The sequence below is a fragment of the Lithobates pipiens genome, unplaced genomic scaffold (genome assembly GCF_037356315.1).
Source record: "Lithobates pipiens isolate NorthernLeopardFrog02 unplaced genomic scaffold, aLitPip1_a1.2 Scaffold_27, whole genome shotgun sequence".
NCBI classification, from domain to species: domain Eukaryota; kingdom Metazoa; phylum Chordata; class Amphibia; order Anura; family Ranidae; genus Lithobates; species Lithobates pipiens.
In genome coordinates this window covers 155,390,317-155,416,264 of record NW_027507788.1, presented here as the reverse complement: position 1 = coordinate 155,416,264, position 25,948 = coordinate 155,390,317, and the positions used below count along the sequence as shown (strand labels likewise).

General features: G+C 45.3%; 1 protein-coding gene across 4 annotated transcripts in view; it reads right to left on the bottom strand.

The window, feature by feature from the left end:
• Window positions 1–25,948, bottom strand: part of DRAXIN (dorsal inhibitory axon guidance protein) — a 125,368-nt gene that overhangs the window by 12,829 nt on the left and 86,591 nt on the right. For all 4 annotated transcript variants that reach the window (XM_077457719.1, XM_077457718.1, XM_077457721.1 and 1 more), the window contains exons 3-6: window positions 20,500–20,690; window positions 17,907–18,012; window positions 16,456–16,533; window positions 11,412–11,501 (exon numbers count right to left, since the gene is read on the bottom strand). In XM_077457719.1, the coding sequence (XP_077313845.1) occupies window positions 11,412–11,501; window positions 16,456–16,533; window positions 17,907–18,012; window positions 20,500–20,690 (465 nt within the window). The remainder of the gene's footprint in view (window positions 1–11,411; window positions 11,502–16,455; window positions 16,534–17,906; window positions 18,013–20,499; window positions 20,691–25,948) is intronic.

The window sequence follows — 25,948 nt, the reverse complement described above, 5'->3', positions numbered from 1 at the left end:
TGATGCCATGGTCGCTCTGCAGTTTCCAGACACAAAGTATAGTAAAACTGCAGGCAGGGGCACTGGATAAAGCAATGGGGGCAAGCTAAGGTCAGTTTTATTTTATTTAGTAATGTAATCCAATAGGATTACAATGTATCAGTGTGTTTGTGCTTTATACTTTTTGAATTTGGCGCTGGTTCCACCTCCCTGCGTCGCTACGCTCGCAGGGAACGGAAGCCAGGTCACACAGTGCATCGGGGCGGAAGGTCCGGAAGATCCGACCGCCGTACACAGCGGGGATACATCGCGGGATCCCAGAGACAAGGTAAGTTATGTCTTTCTGGATCCAGCGATGCAATCCCGAGTGTGGCTCGGGGTTACCGCTAATGGTACAAAAATCTCACCCCGAGCCACACTCGGGAATACCGTCAGGGGGGTTAATTGTCCTCCCAACATTTACCTAATTTGCGCACCCTCGTCTATATTTAATCAACAAAGTCCGCCAATTGAATTGATATCACATTAGTGTGATTTTTATGTAATGTAGTGGACTGGCAAAAGCTCAAAGTGAACGTATAGGTTTTACTTCAGGAGGCTTTCATTCCTCTTTTGGTCTTATATTGTGATGCAATCAGGGGAGATAAAAGTAGTTTGCAATAGACTGTTAGGGCTTATTTACACTTGCTTCGGGTTCAACACATATTAACGGCTAGTTTATACTTGCTTCAAAACATAGCTTCGGACACGCTTTGTTAAAGCTCCTGTCACTAAATAAAATGGTTAGCTTACAGTTCTGTTTACACCTTGATTTTGCTTTGCTTCAAAAATTATACCCCGTGTAGCTTTAGTAGCTCTTCAAAGTGTCTTCAAAGCCTCCCTAGAAGTCTATAGCAAACCTCGCTTGAAGCTCCACTGAAGCTTCATGGAAGCACCACCAAAGGCTCATGGAAGCACCAAGCAAAAGCAACAGGACTGTAATGCCCCATACACACGACCGGTTTTCCCATTGGAATAAACTCTGAGGCCGCGTACACACGCGCGGACTGTTGGCTCAACTTTGTCCGCTGAACAGTGTTTCAGCGGACAGTCCGCTCGTGTGTGGGGCTTCAGCAGACAGTTTCAGCCGACAGTTTGACGAACAAAGTTTTTCGGAAATTCCGAAAAACTGTCCGCTGAAACTTGGTTTGAGCGAACAGTCCGCCCGTGTGTAGGCTACTTTCGAAATGAGCAAACTGTTCCCGCTCGGAGGGAAGTCTGCTCATTTCGAGCGCGTGTGCAGGTAGGCGGGGCCCGCGACGGAGACGTCGCGGGCTCCGCCGCCTGGAATGGACTTAAAGGGGAACCCCAACGCCGAAAAAAATCGGCGTGGGGGTCCCCCCAAAGTCCACAACAGACCCTTGTCCGAGCACGCTACCCGGCCGGCCAGGAAAGGGGGGCGAGCGAGCGCGCCCCCCCTCCTGAGCCGTACCAGGCCGCGTGCCCTCAACATGGGGGGTGCCTTGGGGAAGGGGGGGCCGCGTGGCCCCTCCACCCCAAAGCACCTTGTCCCCATGTTGATGAGGACAAGGGCCTCTTCCCGACAACCCTGGCCGTTGGTTGTCGGGGTCTGCGGGCGGGGGGCTTATCGGAATCCGGGAGCCCCCTTTAATAAGGGGGCCCCCGGATACCGGCCCCCCACCCTATGTGAATGAGTATGGGGTACAATGTACCCCTACCCATTCACCTGTAAAATAAAAGTACCCAAAAAAAAACAACACACGAGATAAAATATTTTATTGCACAGCTCCGGGGGTCTTCCGTCTTCGGGGGTCTTCTCGCCGGACTCCTCCGCTATCTTCTTGTAGCTCTTTTGCTAGCGGAGGAGTCCGGCTTTCTTCCTCCCCGCCGCCGGCCTCTTCTCCCGACTTCGGGGGTCTTGTCCCCCTCTTCGGTTCTTCTGCCGGGCCACCGCGCCTTCTTATAGCTCTTTTGCAGGCGGTGGCCCGGTCTTCTGTCGCCGCCTTCCGTTCTTCTGTCGCCGCCTTCCGTTCTTCTGCCGGGCCACTGCGCCTTCTTATAGCTCTTTTGCAGGCGGTGGCCCGGTCTTCTGTCGCCGCCTTCCGTTCTTCTGTCGCCGCCTTCCGTTCTTCTGCCGGGCCACCGCGCCTTCTTATAGCTCTTTTGCAGGCGGTGGCCCGGTCTTCTGTCGCCGCTGTCGCCGCCGCCTTCCGTTCTTGTTCTTTTTCTTGTTCTTCTTGTTCTTCTCCAGGAGATGTTGACACGTCGCTCTCTCCGGCCGGAATGGCAGAGCCGCGCTGAGCGGCCACTTATATAGTGACAATGGGGCGGTGTCACATGGTATATGTCACATGGGTTGGTCACATGGGTTGATGTCACATGGGGACTATGACATCGTAAGGGGGCGGGGTCACCATGTGACCAACCCATGTGACATATACCATGTGACACCGCCCCATTGTCACTATATAAGTGGCCGCTCAGCGCGGCTCTGCCATTCCGGCCGGAGAGAGCTACGTGTCAACATCTCCTGGAGAAGAACAAGAAGAAGAACAAGAACGGAAGGCGGCGGCGACAGCGGCGACAGAAGACCGGGCCACCGCCTGCAAAAGAGCTATAAGAAGGCGCGGTGGCCCGGCAGAAGAACCGAAGAGGGGGACAAGACCCCCGAAGTCGGGAGAAGAGGCCGGCGGCGGGGAGGAAGAAAGCCGGACTCCTCCGCTAGCAAAAGAGCTACAAGAAGATAGCGGAGGAGTCCGGCGAGAATACCCCCGAAGACGGAAGACCCCCGAAGCTGTGCAATAAAATATTTTATCTCGTGTGTTGTTTTTTTTTGGGTACTTTTATTTTACAGGTGAATGGGTAGGGGTACATTGTACCCCATACTCATTCACATAGGGTGGGGGGCTGGTATCCGGGGGCCCCCTTATTAAAGGGGGCTCCCGGATTCCGATAAGCCCCCCGCCCGCAGACCCTGACAACCAACGGCCAGGGTTGTCGGGAAGAGGCCCTTGTCCTCATCAACATGGGGACAAGGTGCTTTGGGGTGGAGGGGCCGCGCGGCCCCCCCTTCCCCAAGGCACCCCCCATGTTGAGGGCACGCGGCCTGGTACGGCTCAGGAGGGGGGGCGCGCTCGCTCGCCCCCCTTTCCTGGCCGGCCGGGTAGCGTGCTCGGACAAGGGTCTGTTGTGGACTTTGGGGGGACCCCCACGCCGATTTTTTTCGGCGTTGGGGTTCCCCTTTAAGTCCATTCCAGGCGGCGGAGCCCGCGACGTCTCCGTCGCGGGCCCCGCCTACCTGCACACGCGCTCGAAATGAGCGGACTGTTGCCTCGTGTGTGGGCGAGTCCGCTCATTTCAAAAGTTGCGCGGACTTAGTACGACGAACAAAGTTTGCCGTATTTGTCCGCTCAAAAAGTGCCGTGTGTGGCCGTGTTCGTTCATTCAAAAGTTTGAGCGGACTGTTTGACGAACTTAGTTTCGGCAGACAGTCCCCGCGTGTGTACGCCGCCTGAAGGTTATTCCGTCAGAGTTCTGCTGAGACTGTCTTGCATACACACCGTTAAGAATGCGGTGACGTACAGCACGTACGACAGGAAGTTCAATAGCCAGTAGCCAATAGCCTCTGGCTCGTACTTGCTTCAGAGCATGCGTCGTTTTTGGTCCGTTGGAACAGCATACAGACAAGAGGTTTTTTCCTGATAGGAATTGGTTCCGTCGGTAATATTTAGAACATGTTCTATTTCCAGGTCCGTCAGAATTTTTGATGTAAAAAGTCCAATGGGGCATACACATGATCGGAATATACGCTGAAAAGCTCCCGTCTGACTTTTTCTGTCGATCATTCCGCTCGTGTGTACGCGCCATTAGGCTTCATGTACACTGCTGCTGGTAGACGGACATTCAGAGGCTGTTGGATGCTTTTTTCAACTGTCCCTGAACTCATCCAGTGTTATCTTATGTGTACATGTACTCAGGTTTGTTTAATTTAGTTTTTAGGCAGTTGCGTTTTTGCATTCAGTTGCCAAAGTTTCAGATGTTTCAGATGCAAACGTGGCTAAACGTAGCAACTCGTGTTTAGCCACGTTTCATTACAGGCGTTTTTCATTTTTGGCTATTTAAAAAAAACAAAAAACTTTTTTTTTCAAACGCTTTTAAATGCAAACACGGCTAAACATGGCATGTAAACACGTGACTATTTAAACGCGGGTTACTATCTGTCAAGTTAAATCATTCAGGAGAGGTTGTGAAAACGTCCCGTGTACATTAGGCCTAAGCTAACCATTTTATTTGGTGACAGGAGCTCTGATTGATTGGCGTTCAGAGAGCTTTAACAAAGCGCGTCCGAAGCCATGTTTGGAAGCAAGTGTAAACTAGCCCTTAAGGTAACATTGCAGAGGTGGAAGGAGAGCAGTATCTAGACACATTTTACAACTTTACTTCCTGAGGAGACAGAGGAAGATGACCTCTCAAATATTAAATTAAAGTGGAACTTAAATGAAAAAATAAAAATTGTGGACAGGCAGGATTTTTAATGCAGAAGAGACTTATGACTCTTCTGAATTAAAGTTCCCTTACCTGCCTGTCCGTGCTGTAAACTGAGCTGTACACTGAGCTGCACACTGAGCTGCGCACTGAGCTGCAAACTGAACTGTACACTGAGCTGCACACTGAGCTGCACACTGAGCTGTACACCGAGCTGTGCACTGAGCTGTACACCGAGCTGTGCACCGAGCTGTACACTGAACTATACACTGAGCTGTGCACTGAGCTGAACACCAAGCTGTGCAGCGAGCTGTACACCAAGCTGTAGACTGAACTGTGCACCTAGCTGTACACTGAACTATACACTGAGCTGTGCACTGAGCTGAACACCAAGCTGTGCAGCAAGCTGTACACAAGCTTTACACCGAGCTGTGCACTGAGCTGTGCACGCACAGCTCAGTGTAGAATTTCAGCAATGCCAAGCTCACTGAGCTGCCACGCATGAGCGAGAGCGACATCACCTTGTGGGAGGGTGCAGCATGGTGAGGCGGCAGTAACACACACAGTCTAGATGAAATAGAAAGAAATTGTAATGTAGTCAAAGTATAACAGTTCACAACAAGCCTGGAGGAAAGGCCACCTGACCGAGAACACTCAGGGATGAAAAACAGCATGTAGCAGAGCAGATCTCTGAGTTGACAGCATCTGTCTTGAAGGGTGGAACGTGGCTTGCCCAGTTTGCGCCCAAGTGGGGAAGTTTCCAGGAGATGTGGCATATGGCTAGGCTTACCCTACTGGTCTGGAACCTTTCCTTGCAGCTAACACTGTACCTGACAGACTGGTGACCTGTCCCTACAGAACCCACATGCTAAATGTGCACCAAACCCAAAAGCCAGGGTCTTAAATAGACTCTGCCTGACCTAAGATGGCCACCAGAGTCACATGGGCTGTCAGCACCCAGCCGGATTGCTGCCCCATTTACCCAGGAAACCATAGAGGAGCCATAGAGGTTTTTCTTGACTACCTGCAGTGGTCAAAAATAGACTAGCTGATTGGCCTGATGAAAGAGCGCGGTCGTCCTCCCACCTCGACCCGAACGCTCAGGAAACGCGTCGCCCGCCGTGACGTCATAATTCCGCGACCCGCGTGTCACAGCAAACCAAGCCTCGCTTTGGAATAACATCCCCTGCGTCCACCGAGCCGGCTTCTCTTGAACAACTAACCAGTGGTAACGCTAGGAGAGGACAACAGGACACTTGCGGACCGGAATAGAAGTGACAGACTAAATCAGATGACCCCTCTTATTCTACATGCTTGCTTATTTTATGGAAAATTAGAGTGCAAAATCTCTCTGTTTTAGAATGACTTGTGAATAAACTGCTTTTTAAAAAAATCTACACCCAGAGGCGCCCCTTTCTTCTTTTTTTGTATCTCGAAAATAGACTGCACCTGCCTACAACCTTGGGACAACAAATTAAAATGGCTGGAAAACAACACTAGAAAGCCACTGGGCTGAGGATGGCAGCGGCTGGTGGGGAGCTCCGGTTATTACAGCGCTGGAGAACAGGTGAGTATAGTCCTCTTTAATAAGATACTCAGATATCTTCTGGATATTTATTCATAAACACTGAATATTTTAGTTTATTTACATTAATAAGATCTCGTCATTTTTGTAACCCCTGGTATTGTAGGGTCTGTTTGGTCTCTGAAGAGTGATCCAGTGAAGAGTGAAGGTGGCAGTGTATCACCTCCTCAACACCTACTTTAACCAATTAAGCCCCTCAATAGCATGCCACAACCATGTACATTGCATGCGGTTGCAGGGCGCTTGTAGAGCTGCCCTTTTGGTCACCTGACGAAAGTGACAGGCGATTTAATGCCCATGGCGTCCGAAGGAGAATTTAATCAAGAGAACTGCTCCAACTAAATAGTTGTAATTATATGCCATAAATGTAATATTTTTACCAGTTATATACTAATGAAATATATATTTTCACTTAAACTGTCTGTACTCACTTGCACCATGAGAATCACCATATACCAGGCATGTACTGGCCATCGGGACTACCGGGAGTTTCCCGGTGGGCCAATGGCTCAGTGGGCCACTCTGATGTAAGGGGGCTGGTGATGGGACACTGATGTAAGCGGGCTGGTGATGGGACACTCTGATGTAAGGGGGCTGCTGATGGGACACTCTGATGTAAGGGGGCTGCTGATGGGACACTCTGATGTAAGAGGGTGCTGATGGGACACTGTGATGCAAGGGGGCTGCTGATGGGACACTCTGATGCAAAGGGGCTGCTGATGGGACACTCTGATGCAAGGGGGGTGCTGATGGGACACTCTGATGTAAGGGGGTGCTGATGGGACACTCAAAATGTAAGTGGGCCGGTCTGGATGAAGTCCAGGGCCAAATTTCTGTCCCAGTCCAGCTCTGCCATATACTTTACAATCTGACTGCACAGTCTTCGTACAATCAACCAGGGCTCGAGTCCTGCGGGAACGCGTGGGAACGGCGTCCCTGCACTTTTTTCACAGCAGGAACGCCGTTCCCTTTGCAGACTAGAGCCGCCCGAGCCGATCCTTTACTAAGCGCCGATGACCAGCATCGCCGCATAGTGAAGGACAGAAGGACACAGTGCAGGAAGGAAGTCGGCAGCCGCATCTGCCGATGCCTAGTCTGTAGATCCGGCCGCTGCTGCCCACAGCTACTGAGGTGTGTGAGCGGTGCCGGAGTGATCTCCAGCCTTGTTTGCTGCGCCGGAGTCTGGGAGGGGGGACGTGTCTGACAAGGGGAAATCCCGCCCACTGCCCCACCATGCAGTTTGACATGCCGCTCAGACTCTGAAGAGGGGCAGCCAGAAGCCGAGGACACTTTTGTAAGGGGAGAGTGGGGAGAAGTGTATGGGGGTGAAAGGCTGTGCGGTCTCCTCATGCTGTGTTTGGATGACTGGTGGCAGCCTACTCTGCTGGAACTTGTAGTGCCCTCTGTTGGGGCTGAGATATGGCAGCCTCCTATGTTGGGACTTGTAGTGCCCTAGACTGTGGGTGGACTGAGGAATCCTCAGTCCCCCACAGAGGGCACTATAAGTCCCAGCAGAGTAGGCTGCCATTCTTCAGTCCCCCATAATCCAGGGCACTACAAGTCCCAGCATATCAGGCTGCTCTTACAGAACAGGAGAACGAGATGGGAGGGGGATTTGTACTGGAAGAGGAGAGAAGGAGGCGGTTTGAGATGGGGGAGGATTTGTGATGAGAGGGGGGATTTTTGCTGGGAGGGGGAGATGGCGGAGGTTTTTTTTTCTAAGAGGGGTAATATATGCTGGGAGGGGGAGATGGGGGAGGATTTGTACTGGGAGAGAAGAGAAGGAGGCACAGGTTTGAGATGGGGGGGGATTTTTGCTGAGAGGGGGAATTTTTTTGCTGGGAGGGGGAGAGGGGGGATGATTTTTGCTAAGAGGGGGGATTTATGCTGGGAGGGGGAGATGAGAGAGGATTTGTGATGAGAGAGAGAATTTATGCCGAGAAGGGGGAGATGAGAGGATTTGTGATGAAAGGGAGAATTTATGCTGGGATGGGGAGATGGGGGAGGATGTGTGCTAGGAAAGAAGGTGAAGGCAAGGGTTTGTGCTGAGAAGGGGAATTAGTCCTGGAAGGGGTTATATGAGGGTGAGGATTTGTGCTGAAAGGTGGGATTTTTGCTGCTAGGGGGAGACGGAGGGGACAGGAGTCTGTGCTGAGAGGGGGGATTAGTACTGGGAGGGGTTATATGAGGGTGAGGATTTGTGCTGAAAGGTGGAATTTTTGTTGCTAGGGGGAGACGGAGGGGACAGGGGTCTGTGCTGAGAGGGGGGATTGGAGGTAAGAGAATTTGTGGATTTATGTTGTAGGTGGGATATGGGGAGTGAGGATTTGTGCTAAAGGGGGAGGTATTTGTGATAGAAGGGGGCATATGGGGGTGAGGAGTTTGCCCTGGGCACTGGATGATCTTGTCCCAGCATTGGCGCACTCTACAAATTGCAAAGGCAGAGCTGTGAAGAGAGAGGGCCAGGTGCCGACGTGAGGACTGGATTGGAAGTTGCTGTAGCCTGTACTGATGCGGTGGCGACTATGGCGGCCAGGAACAGCAGACTCGTGAGTACCTAGTGGCTCTGCTGAGTGAAGTGACACACACACACACGTGTTTCTTTGGTAAGATAGCCCCCACAGCTAGCTTAGGTGTATAGAGTGGCAGTCGGAGGAATAGTGTCCCATCATTTTTTTTTTTTTTTTGGTGGGGGGGTGGATCTTGGGTGGGAGTTCCCACACTTTTTTCCCCAGGACTTGACCCCTGCAATCAACTTTTGATTTACCAAAATGATGTAAAAAAGGAAGGCCTACCAATCAAACCGTTCCCTCACACTACATTAAAGATCTAAAAGAGAATGTACAAGCGGATTGCAATGTGTTTAGGGAGCTTAAAAGTCCCACTGAAATCCTTATACGTGTTTCTGCACTACATCTATTTGTATCCAGCCACCCCCCTACAAAAAAAAACCCTGCTATTTTCCCGAGATCTAAACACGCACATATAAATTGCATTTAGAAGAAAGGCTGGAGGCTTGTATGAGAAAAATGAAAAAATGTTGTGAAATACAATTGAATATATAAATAAAAAAAAAAATAAAAAAAAAAATCACAAATAAATATATAAGACACCGAAGTCCATAAAGTGATAATGTGCAAAGTCATTGAATTCAGTGCAGCACCCAGTGCTTAGACCGATGAGGCAAAACTGTCTTCTCACCAGATCCAATGACCTATCAAGGTCTATATTCGCATCTGTGAGCTTTATTACCCCTCACATTAGGTGCAGGTCATCTTAGCTTGTCCAACCTCCTTGTGGGGGACCGTTGGTGAAAACGAGCCAGAGATAATAACCACAGGGCACAGAGGCCGATCCAACCATTGATCATATGAGAAATGGAAAACTAATGGCGCAGTATCCAGATTAAAAACGGGCAATTTATTAAAAATCTACTTACAACAAAATTGTAATCACAGGCATTTGGTAATATACCCATCCTAACACTCTCATGAGCGTCCTGACGTCACCACTATTTCCTACCCTACTGAAATACTGTTTGTCTGAATAGACGTTTTCTGTGAGGCATTCTGTAAGGCATTAGCCCATCACAGAAAATGTCTATTCAGACGAAACGTACGTTGACAGGGCTGGAAATGTGATGTCGGGACGCTCATGAGAGTGTAAGGATGGGTATATTTCCAAATGCCTGTGACTACAGTTTTGTTGTAAGTAGATTTTTAATAAATTGCCCAGTTTAATTCTGGAAGCTGCGCAATGAGTTTTTTGATCAATGGTTGGTTACCCTCTGGCTTGTTTTCACCCACGAGAAGGCTGGACAAGCTAAGATGACCTGCACTAAACACAGGATCAGCCCGTCTATTGTGGGCGCCGCCTCCCCTATCCACCACCCTCCCTATCCATGTGCCTGGACAATTTCAGAATGTTGGGCACATGAATTCCCATGGCAGGGGTGGGCGAGGTGGCGTGATTTTTTTAAGCACCTGATTAGAGCCATAGGCTCTACTAGGCTTCAAAATAGGATGGGCTCGGTGTGCAGAGCATTGCATCTGGAGCCCACCCAGGTGTGTTGCAACAGCAAATAAATATTTGCTGTTGCAACACTGATCCTCCTCCAGGCCAATCGGCCAGTGGATCTGATACCCATCACTCGATTGCCTGAAAGGACAGGCGATCCTATTGGATGACCTAGGACAGTGATGGCGAACCTTGGCACCCCAGATGTTTTCGAACTACATTTCCCATGATGCTCATGCACTCTGCAGTGTAGTTGAGCATTATGGGAAATGTAGTTCCAAAACATCTGGGGTGCCAAGGTTCGCCATCACTGACTTAAGAGTAGGGGAGGAGACGCACAGTGAGGAGGAGAAGACCCAGGAGCTGCTGCCAAATGCCTGCCACAGCCTGCTGTCTGCCGATGCCCCGACCCCCCTGCCAATGTCCAATCCCCATCCCTGCCTACCGATGTCCGATCCCCGCCGCTGCCCGATGTGCCTGCCGCTGCCCAATCCCCGGTGTGGCCCAATGTGCCTGCCGCCTAGGTAGGGCAAGTGCCGGTGGACTGGCAAACAGCGAGGGGGTGGGGGCTTGAGGTGCTGCGGGGGGTGTTTTTTTTTGCTGCTCCCCCCCAAACAAAAAGACTCTAGCTGCTACTAACCTAATGCGAGGGGTAATAAAGCTCACAGATGCGAATATAGACCTTCATAGGTCTTTGGCTCTGGTAAGAAGACAATTTTGCCTCATCTGTCTAAGCACTGGGTGTTGCACTGAATTCAAGGACTTTGTACAGTATCACGTTATAGACTTTGGTGTCTCATATGTTTATTTGTGATTTTTATGTTATTTTATTTTTGATTTATATATTCAATTGTATTTCACAAGACAGTGCAACACATTTTTTTATAATAATTTGGATGTTGCTATGTACTGTGTGAGCGCTGCTGTCAATTTAACCATCTATTTTTAATTAATTCACTTTATATACTAAGCGCATTATTTCTCTATATCTTATGGAAGAGCCCTGGGGACTTCAAATCTCAGAATTCTGACTTTCAAACTTAGAATTCTGACTTTCAAACTCAGAATTCTGAATTATTATTTTTTTCAAAAACATAATTCTGTATTTTTGAATTTTTTTTATGATGGCCTCAGGGCTCTTCCATAATATTTAGTCCAGTTATGATGTTGGTTCTGTACAGTGGCATCCATTGATAACAGCAGAATTGGGCAGGGCGAGGACACCACACAGTGAATAATTATGAAAAGTAGAGAAGAAAGGTATTAAATGGAACTGGGAGAAATGAAGTCAATTGATTTCAGACAGCAAAATGGGACTAAGGTGACCCTGGAGAGCCTGACTTACCTTCCGTGCACATGCAGTCATCATAACACTTGTTGTTGAGGCCGCGGTTGTGCGGTTTGCAGAGGTGTTCCCGCAAATCACAGCACGATCCTGGAAATAATAGTGACAAATGCTGTCAGTACAATATGTATACAGCCCAGACTGGGAACACTGACAGTTCACTCTACAATGCCTAAAGCTGGCCATACACCAGCAGAATTATTATTTTTTAAACATTTGTTAAATTCCCTAATACCCTGTACACACGGTCGGATTTGTGCGATCGGATCATGTTGTCGGAAAATCCAACTGTGTGGCTCCATCGCACTTTTTCCATCAGATTTTCCGACGCCTAAAGTTTGAGAGCAGGAGCAAAAATTTTCCCACAACATAGCATAAATGCCGATCGTGTGTAAACAATTCCAATGGACAAAGTGGCACGCATGCTCAGAATAAACTAAGAGACAAAAGCTATTGGCTACTGGCCCGTTTATAGTCCCAATGTATGTGTTTGACGTCACCTCGTTCAGAACGATTGGAAATTCCGACAACTTTGTCCGACCGCGTGTATGCAACGCAAGTTTCGGCCACAATCCGTCTGAAAAAATCTGACGGATTTTCTGGTCGGTCTGTCCGACCGTGTGTACAGGGCAGAATGGTTACTGGGATCAGTTTGATGATCGTTTTTTACTGTAGTGGTGAGAACATTTAGAAGGTAGGTGTCAATGACTGTGAATGTGATTTTCCTATTTAAAATATTGCACGTATTGTAATAAAACCAGTCTGGGATTCCATTTGAATAGAAGATTTGGATGATATTTTAAGGGTTTTTGATGAAATTAGTTGACTCAAGAAAGAAAGTTCTGACAAGCTTTTTTTTTTTTCTACAAATGTCTACAAAAATCTAAAGGCTGCCATAGACGAATCGAATCTCGACCGGTTCAGCAGGGACTGGCTGAGATTCGATCCATCTATGGGAGGCTGATGGTACCCAAGTACATCCATCAATCAGCTTGGGTACAACCAGCATGTCAGATTTTTAGCATGTGATCATTGCAAGTAGCTATGTGATTATTACCAAAAAAGTATTCGGCCCCCTTGAACTTTTCAACCTTTTGCCACATTTCAGGCTTCAAACATAAAGATATAAAATTTTTATTTTTTGTGAAGAATCACCAACAAGTGGGACACAATTGTGAAGTGGAACGAAATCTATTGGATTTTTGAAACTTTTTTAACTAATAAAAAAAATGAAAAGTGGGGCGTGCAAAATTATTCGGCCCCCTTGCATTAATACTTTGTAGAGCCACCTTTTGCTGCGATTACAGCTGCAAGTCGCTTGGGATATGTCTCTATCAGTTTTGCACATCGAGAGACTGAAATTCTTGCCCATTCTTCCTTGCAAAACAGCTCGAGCTCAGTGAGGTTGGATGGAGAGCGTTTGTGAACAGCAGTTTTCAGCTCTTTCCACAGATTCTCGATTGGATTCAGGTCTGGACTTTGACTTGGCCATTCTAACACCTGGATACGTTTATTTGTGAACCATTCCTTTGTAGATTTTGCTGTATGTTTGGGATCATTGTCTTGTTGGAAGATAAATCTCCGTCCCAGTTTCAGGTCTTTTGCAGACTCCAACAGGTTTTCATCCAGAATGGTCCTGTATTTGGCTGCATCCATCTTTCCCTCAATTTTAACCATCTTCCCTGTCCCTGCTGAAGAAAAGCAGGCCCAAACCATGATGCTGCCACCACCATGTTTGACAGTGGGGATGGTGTGTTGAGGGTGATGAGCTGTGTTGCTTTTACGCCAAACATATCGTTTCCGTAGTTCATCCAGAGTGATCATGGGCCTCTTGGCTGCATCTCTGATCAGTCTTCTCCTTGTCTGAGCTGAAAGTTTAGAGGGACGGCCAGGTCTTGGTAGATTTGCAGTGGTCTGATACTCCTTCCATTTCAAAATGATCGCTTGCACAGTGCTCCTTGGGATGTTTAAAGCTTGGGAAATCTTTTTGTATCCAAATCCGGCTTTAACCTTCTCCACAACAGTATTACGGACCTGCCTGGTGTGTTCATTGGTCTTCATGATGCTCTCTGCGCTTTCAACAGAACCCTGAGACTATCACAGAGCAGGTGCATTTATACAGAGACTTGATTACACACAGGTGGATTCTATTTATCACCATCAGTCATTTAGGACAACATTGGATCATTCAGAGATCCTCGCTGAACTTCTGGAGTGAGTTTGCTGCACTGAAAGTAAAGGGGCCGAATAATTTTGCACGCACCACTTTTCAGTTTTTTATTTGCTAAAAAAGTTTAAATTATCCAATAGATTTCGTTCCACTTCACAATTGTGTCCCACTTGTTGGTGATTCTTCACAAAAATGAAAAATTTTATATCTTTATGTTTGAAGCCTGAAATGTGGCAAAAGGTTGAAAAGTTCAAGGGGGCCGAATACTTTCGCAAGGCACTGTATATAAAATGCACATTTTATCTTCATAAAAGGATTTCCCAGTGCTAAACCTTTCATTCAATATCTAAATCGCTGCATTTTTAAATTAGTATAATGCTAGGTTCACACCTTAGCATTTTTGCGGGTCGCGTTTGCGTGGGCACGGCAGCCCATAAAAGTGCCCAGGTTTCCGGAAAAAATAACTAACTACATGCAGGCGCTGGACACATCTCCAAAAAAAAATAAAAAATTTCATTAGCATGTTGATGAGGGGGAAAAGGAAGAATATAAGCAGATTTAACTTTACTAATGATTGTTCATATTTAAACCGACTACATGATTTAAATCCGAAGTGGTTTTATAAAACCTGTAATAAAAAATAAAAAAATAAAAACAGTCCTTTCAGAGAATTGTCGGGTGCTCATATGGAACCTTTGTGTGGCCAGTGCTTTCTATAGTCATGTCATAGCTACAGGACATAACAGGACACATACACAGCATGATGTAGCTCTGTGAAATGTTGGATCTGTTCATCGATGACTCCTGTGTGGAGGAACAGACATTGGGGTTGATTTACTAAAGGCAGATACACTGGGCACTCTGCAAGTGCAATTGCTCCAGAGCTTAGTGAATGAGGGAGAGCTCTGCTGACTTCCATCATCCAATCATGCGCAAGCAAAAATGTTTTTTTTTTTTCTTGCATGTGATTGGCTATTCTTTGCAAACTGAAGCTTTACTAAATTAAGGCAAAGTGCACAGTCTATTTGCCTTTAGTAAATCAACCTCATTATTAGACATGTGTGATTTGTTTCATAAAGAATAGATTTTGTACAAATTTGTTAGTATTCGTACGTTTGGATCAATTTGAACATCCGAATAGCTGAAAGAACCAAAATACGAAAATTACGAATAAGCAAAATAACGAACACGCGAAAATACAAACTCTGAAACAGTAAAAGAAAGAAAATGACATCTATAATAAATTATTTACATTTCGTATTTTCAATACTTTGTTCATAATTTCATATGCTCGTATTTTCATTTGTGTGTTCGTAATTTTCGTTTTTTCGTGTTCTTGAATCGTTCTTTTGCATGGACAGTGTAAGTGTATCTTAACAGATTGCTGACTGCCTCACGCCGATATACGTCGGCAGAAGGGCTCGTACAGGCAGAATCACGTACCTGTACATTGCCCTTTGAAAGGCGGCCAGCTCCGTGAGTCGGGTCGTGAGTCCCGCAGACTCGATCGCCGTGGGGATACCCGCGATCGCCTCACGGGGAGGAAGAACGGGGAGATGCTAATGTAAACAAGCATCTCCCAGTTCTGCCTGGTGACAGTGTCACTGATCTCTGCTCCCTGTGATCGGAGCAGAAATCAGTGACATGTCACACGCAGCCACGCCCCCCACAGTTAGAAACACTCCCCTAGGACACACTTAATCCCTACACTGCCACCTAGTGGTTAACCCCTTCACTCCCATTGTCATTTACTCAGGAATTTGTATAGCACTGATTCTTGTATGAATGACAATGGTCCCAAAAATGTGTCAAAAATGTCCGATGTGTCCGCCATAATGTCGTAGTCACAATAAAAATCGCCTATCCCCATTTTTTAAACGCTATAACTTTTGCGCAAACCACCTAATAATCTCTTATTGCGATTTTTTTTTTTTTACCAAAAATATGTAGAAGAATACGTATCTGCCTAAACTGATAAAAAAAAATTTTTTAATAAATAAATTAATACATTTTTTAATAAATGTTTTTTGTATATTGTTGGAGGATATTTATTATAGCAAAATGTAAAAAATAATGCGTTTTTTTCAAAATTGTCACTCTTTTTTTGTTTATAGCGCAACAAATAAAAACCGCAGGGGTGATCAAATACCACCAAAAGAAAGCTCTATTTGTGGTAAAAAAAGGACGTCAAATTTGTTTAGGAGCCACGTCGCACGGCCGCGCAATTGTCAGTTAAAGCGACGCAGTGCAGAATCGCAAAAAGTGCTCTGGTCAGGAAGGGGGTAAATCCTTCCCCGGCTGAAGTGGTTAATATGTATGTTAGTAATGTCATTTGTTCGTAATTTAGTGTTCTCGAATCGTTCTTTCGAATGGGCAGTGTATTAGTGAGTGATGTATCTTACTTAATATCTTTAGCCAATCAGCTTATCCGTTTTGTGTCTGAGTCACATTGCATTCCTGAATCTTTTTAGATTCGGTTGAGGAGGAGACTGAGTCCGGTCTTGTGACTGAGGGAGTGGACTGGAGTAAGTACAGGACTTATTAGAAAAGCAAACATAGGATTATTACTCTTTATTTCCTACGAAAGTACGAATCAACGAAAACGGCAATCACACAAAAGTAACAATTACTAAATTAGGAGTAGTGTACAGAATAAATGAAAATTATTATCTAACAAAATGAATAATTACGGAATTACAAATCATTTCGTATCAAAGAAAATATAACTGTTACGAAGTCCGAATATGAAAACTCGCGTCTTACGAAATTACGAATCGTTACGAATCAACGGAAACGTAAAGAAACAAAACAAAACAATTTTTTGTGTGCACATGTCTACTCATTATTTTATAACAATGTAGGAGTGCGCTTTACCTGGGAGACAGTCTAGATGGTGATCACATGGCTCTTCCTCAGCCACTGCAGTCGCATTCAGCTTTTCTCTTTGTTTACCTGTTAAACAATGTAACAGTCAGAAATTATGCATTGTATATACTGTATACACAAACAGTAGCATGCTGTGCATCAACCAATTAGAAATCAGCTTTCATTGATCTGACTACTTTAACCCGAACCGTGATTGGCTGCCAGATCTTGAGCTGATGAGAACAATTTACTAAAGTAGTTGAGATTATTTACACAATAAATATATACTTTAACTATCCAATCATGTGCATATGAGGTAAGTAAACATGGATTTGCTATTCAGATGATTGGATATAAAGAGGGAAAAAAAGAAAACTGTGACTTTTGAGGCACAACATATCTAAAAACAATCAAATAGTCATAAAAAGTCAAATAGTTATAAAAAAGGATTTTTGTATATATCCATATAATGTATCATAGAATGTTCAAATGTAATAGAAATACAAAAACACCAGTGCAATACAGAAATATATTCTGTCAGAACAAAATTAATTCCTTGTGGCCCGATGTGTTTCATGGACTTGATTCACTTCTTCAGGAGTTGTTAGAGTGCTTATTCGCACAATAATCTAAACAGAAACTGACAAAATGGTACAAAATGTACAATCCTGTTAATACATTTTAGGATTATTGTGCAAATAAGCACTCTATTGGCTCCTGAAGTAGTGGATCAAGTTAGTGAAACGCGTTGGCCACAAGAAATTAATTTTGTTCTGACATAATGTATTGCTGTATCTCACTGGTGTTTTTATGTTTGTATTACATTTAAACATTCTATGATAGATTGTACGGATATATATATACAAAAGATCCTTTTTATTTGAGACTAAATAAATTGAAGTTTTTAGACATATGTTGTGCCTCAAAAGTCAGATTTTTCCTTTTTCCCTGTTTAAATAACAATAGACAGGGATGTGGATTTTTTTTTTTAAACTTTAGACACATGATTGGATAATTCACAAATGTCTCACTTCCGTTTTTTTTAACTCCCCCCCCCCCCCCCCCCCATGGTCACCCAACCACGCAGCTAGTAAGGAGACAGCGCTTTTTTCTATCTCCAAGCATTTGGTGGAGACAAGACCAGTCACCGTGCACAAGGAGAGAGTAGTGACCAGTCTTTATTACTGGAAGCTCCTGCACAGAGGGATAGTCTCACAATGGATCTATACACAGATCTGGAAGAAATACACAAATTACACCAAGATTCAATAAGAATATACAAAACATTTGTTTTTAGACAATGTTTGCTTATCATGGAGTTCAACTTTCAGGATTTGCTAGTTTGATTAAATATTAAAACATGCTAGCAATAGAAAGGAGGAGCCAGTTTCCATCACTGCGGGTATAGAGGTAATTACAGCCCATGTTTCCCCTCCTCCTCTCTCTGCCCCTTTATTTACCTTTTTTTGGTGATGGCCAGGTGTCAGGCTTCAGATCTTCATAATCCGTCCAGTCAAACAGGGTCATATCCAGTGTTGGCATCACCTCCCCTCCTTTCTTCCCAGACTGCAAAGCATCAAATGAAACTCAATGTCAGGGACTGAAACAATATTTCTATGGACTGTTTGTGTCTGAGCTGTAATGTTTATGAGCTTCTAGAAGAGCATGGTACAGACACAGCTGCATGCCATACATTTGGGTAGCACAGTGCTGATTTATACCACCAGAAATGGAAATGTGACATCTTAGAACACAGATGTGGCTAGAACCATGTCTCAGAACAGTCCCGTATTCTGCTGGACTGTCCCGGATTCTGTTGGACTGTCCCAGATACCATTGGACTGTTCTAGATTCCACTTGACTGTCCCGGGTTTCGCTGGACTGTCCCGGATTTTTAATAAAATCCCACCATCTTGCAGATCTGAGCTGTGACCTGCTGCTGGTGGGATACTGGAATGTTCATTCCTGCACCCATCTTTTGCTTCTTTGCTGCTCTGTCAGGCAATGTGATCTCCTGTACTATAGTTCTATCAGAGGGAGGCAGCTATACAGGACGCAGAGTTCAATGTCAGAGTCCAATGTCCACCCACTGAAAACCATTGTCCTTCACTGACATCTGTCAATCCAACTGTACACCAATGTTCCCCAATGACATCAATGATCCCTACTGATTGCAGTGACCTTCACTGACACCAATGTCCCCCCCTGGCACAAATGACACCCACTGAATGCCAATATTCCCTGCTGACACCATTGTCTCCCACTGAATCCCCATGTTCCCCACTGGCATCAATGACCCCTACTGATACAAATGACCAGTGGCAGTCAGTCCATTAGGGGTGCAGGAGCACTGCCCCCCTAATCCAACCCCTGATCTACATGCAGGCACCGGACACATGGATTCCAACATGATTAGAGCCAGAGGCTCTAATTGGCTTAAAAAAAAGGTGGACTTGGCTGGGGCACAGAGCACTGCGCCCTGAGCCCACCCAGTTGTGTGACAATAGTGAATTAATATTTGCTATTGTCTTCCTGATTCTCCTCTCGGCCAATCAGGAAGCTGGTCCTGAGACCCGATTGGCCAGGGAGTCTCAGGACCCACTTTCCCTTGGGCCGGGAGGAGAAACCCTCTTCCCTCGTCAAGCTGATCTCGGCTTGTCTCAGATCCCATCTGCCTCTTTACAGTAAGGCCTCCGATCGCAGCCTCCGGACCCATGGTGGGGGGTTGGGGGTGTGGTGGTGTTGACGGTGGTGCGAGGGGGGGGTTTGTTTGTCACCCCACTCAAATATTGAGCACCAGCTGCCACTGCAAATGACCCCCACAAACACAAATGTTCGACAAGAAATAAATGCAGGTCAATGACCAGACCTGAACCTAGTAGCTCTCTCCCATCTTGTGTCTTTATGCCCCATGTTGGCATGGTGTCCACTTAGCATTTGCAGTGGCAGAGGAGTGTAGAACTGGCTGTAAGAGGGATTACTTTGACGCAGCTGGCCAGCTTAAACATGTATTGCAATATGCGTGAACTAAAAATCCCTGTCTTTCATTGCATAGTTTGCTGGAAAGGGTATATAGCAGCGTGCAGAGGGTTCATCCAGAATTTTTACTGACAACAAAGACCCCAGCTGGACCTTCTAGTATCAATGACCCCTACTGATATGAATGACCCCTGCTGACACCAATGCCCCCCCTGACACCAAAGATTCCCCGCTAACACCAATGACCCCCACTGACACAGATGACAACGACTGACACCAATGTCCCTTTACGGATATCATTGAACCCCACTGAACACCAATGACCCCCACTGACACCATTGTCCCCACACTGACATCATAGACCCCCTACTGAACACAAATGCCCCCTGCCTTAACCTCCCCAAGCACCAGTGCCCCCTTCTTCCCCCACAGGGCATCAGTGACTCCCCTCTCCCTCCAGAGAGCAGGGCTCGGCACATAAGAAGCAGATCGAATGATACTGACCGTCCTTCAACCTGGAGGAAGTGACAAGGTACAGTGCTGTATAATGTAAAGGTGTACCGCTTGGCCACATTTCATTTTGTATTATAGGAGAGAGGGGGTCCTAGAACCAAAACAAACGAACAAGAAATGATAGAAACCCTGAATTGCTGTAGGTCTCCGTTATTCTGCCTCTTGGCTGCACATTCAAAAATATTTTTTCCTTCCCGTTGAATAAGTCACCATCGTTCTGCTAAATATTTTAGTTCTCTTGTGAGGCAGATGGCATTGTGGGAGATTGCATGCTGCGTCCCGAGCCTCACCATCCACCGATAAGAACAAAAGACCTTTATTATATATCCAAGACATCAGCTCCTGACTGATTTTGCCTGGAGAAACTTTTTCAATATTAATCCGCCTTCTTTCCACCAGCTTATCATGTCTGCCAGAATATACTTAATGAACCCACGATGGAGTCGAAGGAACCCTGCGCCGCACCGAGCAATGATGCGCCGGCCATGCTAGATCACAGTGATAGCAAACTTGCAAAATGAAGTGCAATTATTAATCAAGACTTAAAGAAATTATTCTCACCTTGGCACGGCGAGGGGCTTCCACCATGGCTGTGGGCTGCTCGTTAATAAACATGGGCTCGGCTGTGCTTGATGGAGGCCGGGTGGCTGAAGAGGCACTGGAGGACATCTCCACATGGGTGGAATGAGTGGGCTCACGGAGGCTTAAATCTTCCTTCAAAAGGCCGCTGGGCTCAGCTTCAAAAGCTCTCGCTGGAAATACAGACGTGCGGATTAAAGACAGAGTTTCACCCCTTGCAGATATCCCCCCGACCACCTGCAAAGTCTCAGACTTTTATGTGAGTATTCTAATATTGTGTGCCTTAAGTTACAAAAAAGGCAACATGAAAGGAATCCAATTCATTCTTATGGTTTGGTCAATGAGTGTGAAGCTACGCCAGGAGTACCTACAACGGAAATGCTTCCAGACCAGGCTCTTCCTGACACTTTTTTGTTCACATGTAACAATCAGTATTTTTTGCTAGAAAATTACTTAGAACCCCAAAGCATTATATACATTTTTCTAAAGCAGAGACCCTAGAAAATAAATTGGTGGGTTTAGCAATTTTTTTTAACACACATTATTTGCGCATTTTGGGAAAAAATACACTTTTCTGAATTGTAATGCAAAAAAACACAATACATAAGCCAATTTTTTTAATAAAATATAAAAACTGATGTTACGCCGAGTAAATAGATACCAAACATGTCACGCTTTAAAATTGGGCATGCCCAAGCAACAGCAACAAACGAAGTACATTTTAGTATCCATAGGCAACATTTACAAAGCCTTTACAGGTTACAACTTTAGATTTACAGAAGAGGTCTAGTGCTAGAATTACTGTCCATGATCTAACATTCGTGGTGATATCTCACATGTGTGGGACGATCACTGCTTGGGTGTGTGCGAGATCAACACAAGTGTTAGTCTTTGCACGCGAGCATGGGGGGGGGGGGGGGGGGTGAGGGCACCTAATATTTTTTTTTTTTTTTTTTTTTTTTTTACACTGTTGCTTTTTTTTTATCACTTTTATTGCTGTCATGTAAACATCCTTGTGACAACTTTAGGCATATGACAAGTACTCTTATGAAGAGATCTGGGCAAATCCCTCCTGTGCACTTAAAAGCATTCAAAACACCAAGATTGGTGTTTGAGTTATTTTTTTAAATGGCGCCATTGACATTTGTGTAAACCGGAAGTGATGTCAGGTCATCGCTTCCGGGATACCATAGTGAAGAGCAGATCAAAGCTGGTCTTGCTCTTATTAGGGTCATTCAGACCCCTTTCTCTAGCACCCATAGCTCACTCATATTAAAATTGAAGTTTGGCAATACACAACAAGCCTGGGGGGAAAGCAACCCAACTGGAGCACTCAAAGGATGTAACAGCGATGAGAAGTAGCAGATCTCAGGTGTGCCGAGAGTGTGTCTCGAGGGCGGAATGTGGCCTGGCCTGTCCGTACCCAAGAAGGGAGGCTTCCAGGTAGGATGGCTTGTCCCTGCACTTGTCTGGAACATCTCCCTGATGCTAAGCACTGTCCCTGACAGATAGTTGACCTGTCCCTACTCTAGCCACATGCACGCCAAACCCAGGAGCCAGGGTATTAAATAGAATTTGCCTGACTCAAGATGGCTGCCAAAGTCACAATGGGTGCCGGAATCCAACCAGATGCCTCTCTGTGACCAGGGAACCCATAGAGGATCTAGGTTCCTCTCAACTTCCTCCTCCACCTGCATTGCCACTGTGGATAAGTGGCACATGCACTGGAGAAAATAGACTGCACCTGTCTACACATCTCTCCTGACAGGACTGCTGAGCTATATTCAGGCCTTACTTATAAGGAGCATGTACATCTCTCACACTCACATAACCTACAGGTCTCTGGTAAGACCTGGACACAAGATTTAAGGCTTCGTCCCACCCAAGACACTTTTGAAGCCTTCAAGCTCCAGACCCTGATTTGGGATTACAAAACCCAGATAACACTGACAAGCCAGTCTTCTCCACTCATAAACAATACTCTGGAGCTTTGTATTCTGCATTGGTGTGAATCATGTGTGTCTGCCCTCACAGAGTGGCAGGGCCTTGCACTGTTACAATATATATATATATATATATATATATATATATATATATATACACACACACACAGTATATAGTATATGTTATACACACACACACACATACAGTATCTAAACAGAAAATAAAAACATGTAACATGTAAAAGTAACAAGAGACCTCTAATTTTACAGTTGGTATATTCCTTTAATTATAAGCGTATGTTGCTCCGGTGTCTGGAGGCATCATACATGGGGTTATCAGCAATTACAAGCTAGCTGTTAGTTGCTGTGTAATTGCATTCATTTGTCTAAATTAGAGCTCCCCGCTGACTGGCTGGGTTTATGAATTTACCAACTAGTATCATCCGAGGAATTGGGAATACGACTTGTGTAAGCAAACCCATCCAGGCAGGAGAGCTGTCTACGGTGGTGGAGATTAGCGTTGGGCTGCACTCAATTCCCTTAATGGATTCCGGCTTCCCTGGTTAGATGGTAATAAAGCAGCCTAGGTTAATAAATTCTTAAAATAACACTAAAAGAAAACAAAAATGTCTGTGCCTAATTGTACGTAGTACAGGCAATGTATACACCAGATACAATGTTTCATTGCCTCTTTGTTGAATTTGTTTGCAAATTTTTAGCTTGAGATCTTCTTCTTTTACTTTTCTTTTTTTTTTTTCATTTTCATGGATCTTCATTGTGTAAAGTGCCCCTGTGGTCTGGCTAAAAGAAACAAACAAACTCATTGGATGTACCAAAGCCAAAGATATTCTCCATGTTCCCTGACACCCCAATCCACTGCTATACCCCTGAGTACAGCAATGCTATCAGTGACTTTCAAAAATGTGGTATCTCCACAGGGCTAACTGCAAACCCCACCTGTTTATGAAACTGACACATCCAGAAAACTGGTGGTGGTCGGGAGAAGAAAAATTGGCCAGCTTGATAGTGGTGAGAAGTCCCCTGTCTGGACCACACACCTTGTACCTTATTATTTGGGCTTGGTATTTGGCATGACCTTGACAGACCTGACCTGCAACCACAGGATCAGGACCCCCTACAACTCAGTTGTGGTGCAGAAGTGAGAGTTCCCTGATAAGGCCTATTGGCTGAAGAACTGAAGAAATTGGAGTCAGAGAAGTCTAGCTAGGGTCTCCGATATGCCTAGATTATATTTACTGTATTCCCCAAGCAGGAACTAGCTAAACAACCTGCCACCAGCAGGGGGGGGGGGGGTTGGGGGTGCCAGGCAGGTGCACAGCCTCAAACAATTGTGCCAACATCCTTACTGCAGGAGTATAAAGGTTGTATCTGGGCCCGAAAAACATCCACCAGGCCCTTCACTCAAGCCTAAGTTACCCTGTGCATGATACCATTGCAACACCTAGCAAAACACAACTCTAAGGCTCGGTTCACACAGGGGCGACTTGTCCAGGCGACTTCGCCGCCTGACAAGTCGCTCCCCGTTCTGTACTACGGAACCGTTCTAATAGGAGCAACTAAAGTCGCTCCGACTTAGAAAAAAGGTTCCTGTACTACTTTTGCGGCGACTTCGGCGACTTGCATTGACTTCTATACAGAAGTCGTTTTGCAAGTCGCCGCTGAGGTCGCGGCAGGTCGCGGCGCTGCAAGTCGTGCCGCGTACTGTGTAAACCGAGCCTAAGGCACAAATATTAATAATAATGTAAAACATGAAAAATTATTTTAGGTAAACAATATTGATTCAAAATAACCAATAACAAAGTACACCAAACCTGACAGCCACCTGACTCCACATTTTTTGGCCCAGAAGCCAAAGTAAAATAATATATTTTCTTTTTTGAACGGGATCTGGAAATTTCCATTCTGGAACGTCATATAAAAGAGACTGCAGAAGCGTTGGCGAAGGCTGGATGGTTGGGCGGTTCACGAAAGCAGATAATCTCTCTCTGGGGGTCTGTAAACCCCTCTTTGATGGCTGCTGCTGACATTAAGAAAAAAATCTATTGAAAATCCTTATCTTTGGGATTAAGTGCTTTGCAGCGGAGATAGAATCGTCCACACAAATCACTTCTAGAAGGGTCAGTAATTGATCCAGTGGATGGACGGGACTTATTCCTGGTTATACTTTGTTTTGTTGGGTGCAAATATATTACTAACTCACAAAAAAAAAAAAAAAAAGAAAGTAAGTGTCCTAAATTACGGATGTATTAAGGGGGATTTCAGAGAGGCGTAGGTGGCTGCAGTCTGAAAACGAAGTCTGAAATGAAAACACCTTTTCCAAGCTGGTGTTATCACTTTCCCTATATGGCCCATCATTGCCTAACTCCAAGGGCTCATTTGGACGTTTTGTTGCATTCAGGCTGCTCATTGAAATGAATAGGATGCCAATGTACCAGAGGGACCCCATGCATTTTTTTTCACAATTTTTTTTTTTTTTTGCTGCCAATACTTTTTTTACATTCAGCTGTCAGCGGGGTGACTAATCGGTTGTTAAGGATGTGGCGGCCAGCTTTTACAACATTTATGTTGTCCATAATTCACCGTCATATAGTGAGGAGTAATCAAAAGATTTCTGTTTTGTTTTATCAGAACGATTTAACATTTTATCACTTTAAAAAAGTGATCAAATAAAACAGGGAGGTGTGCGGTGGTTTGACACAGAAAGAAGTCGCAGCTGTAAGATAAAATGTGGAAAAAGATTTAATAACGATTGTAGGCAGCCCCGCGGTTTATCACATGTTAACAAGCGTAGATTTTGACGAGAGGCGATCATTGGAGATGATTGCAGCCTGTCTGCCGCCTCTGCTTCAGCAGATACACGGCAGTGAATTACAACTGATGTCCCCGCCAAGTAAAATCACTGTCTGGCACTCCGGCAATTTTTACGCTTTTCTGGATTTGATGCCGTGTAATTTCACATATTAAAATGTCACCAGGCATCCGCATTGTAAACTAAATATTTATGTAAACGCGGTGTAATGGCCGGATAAAGCAGAGAGAAAAAAAATGCACTAGGGACACAGAGGGATCTGATGACCTTTCCAGGTTTTGGGAGAGAAGAAGAAGGATGATACGGATAATGATAGCTTGTGAGCGTTGGGGAAAGAGGGGCTAAAGGGGAAATCCAATCATAAAAAAAAACCTTAAACAAAGTTTGACCAATTCTAGGGACCACCAATCATATCCACATCCTAGTCAACATAGTATATCAAAGGAAAATGGGAAGAGAGATTCTCACCCACGCAAATAAAAGGATTTTAAAAGATATGATATTGTCACTGAGGTGAGCACAAACACAAAATTCATTTAAAAGATCATTTTTATTGTACAAATAACCATAAAAATCATCGTAAAAAGTTATTATGTAGATTTGTGAACCTCCTATGGCATGTTGCCAGTGATGACACTTGTTTCCAGCATAAGCTTAA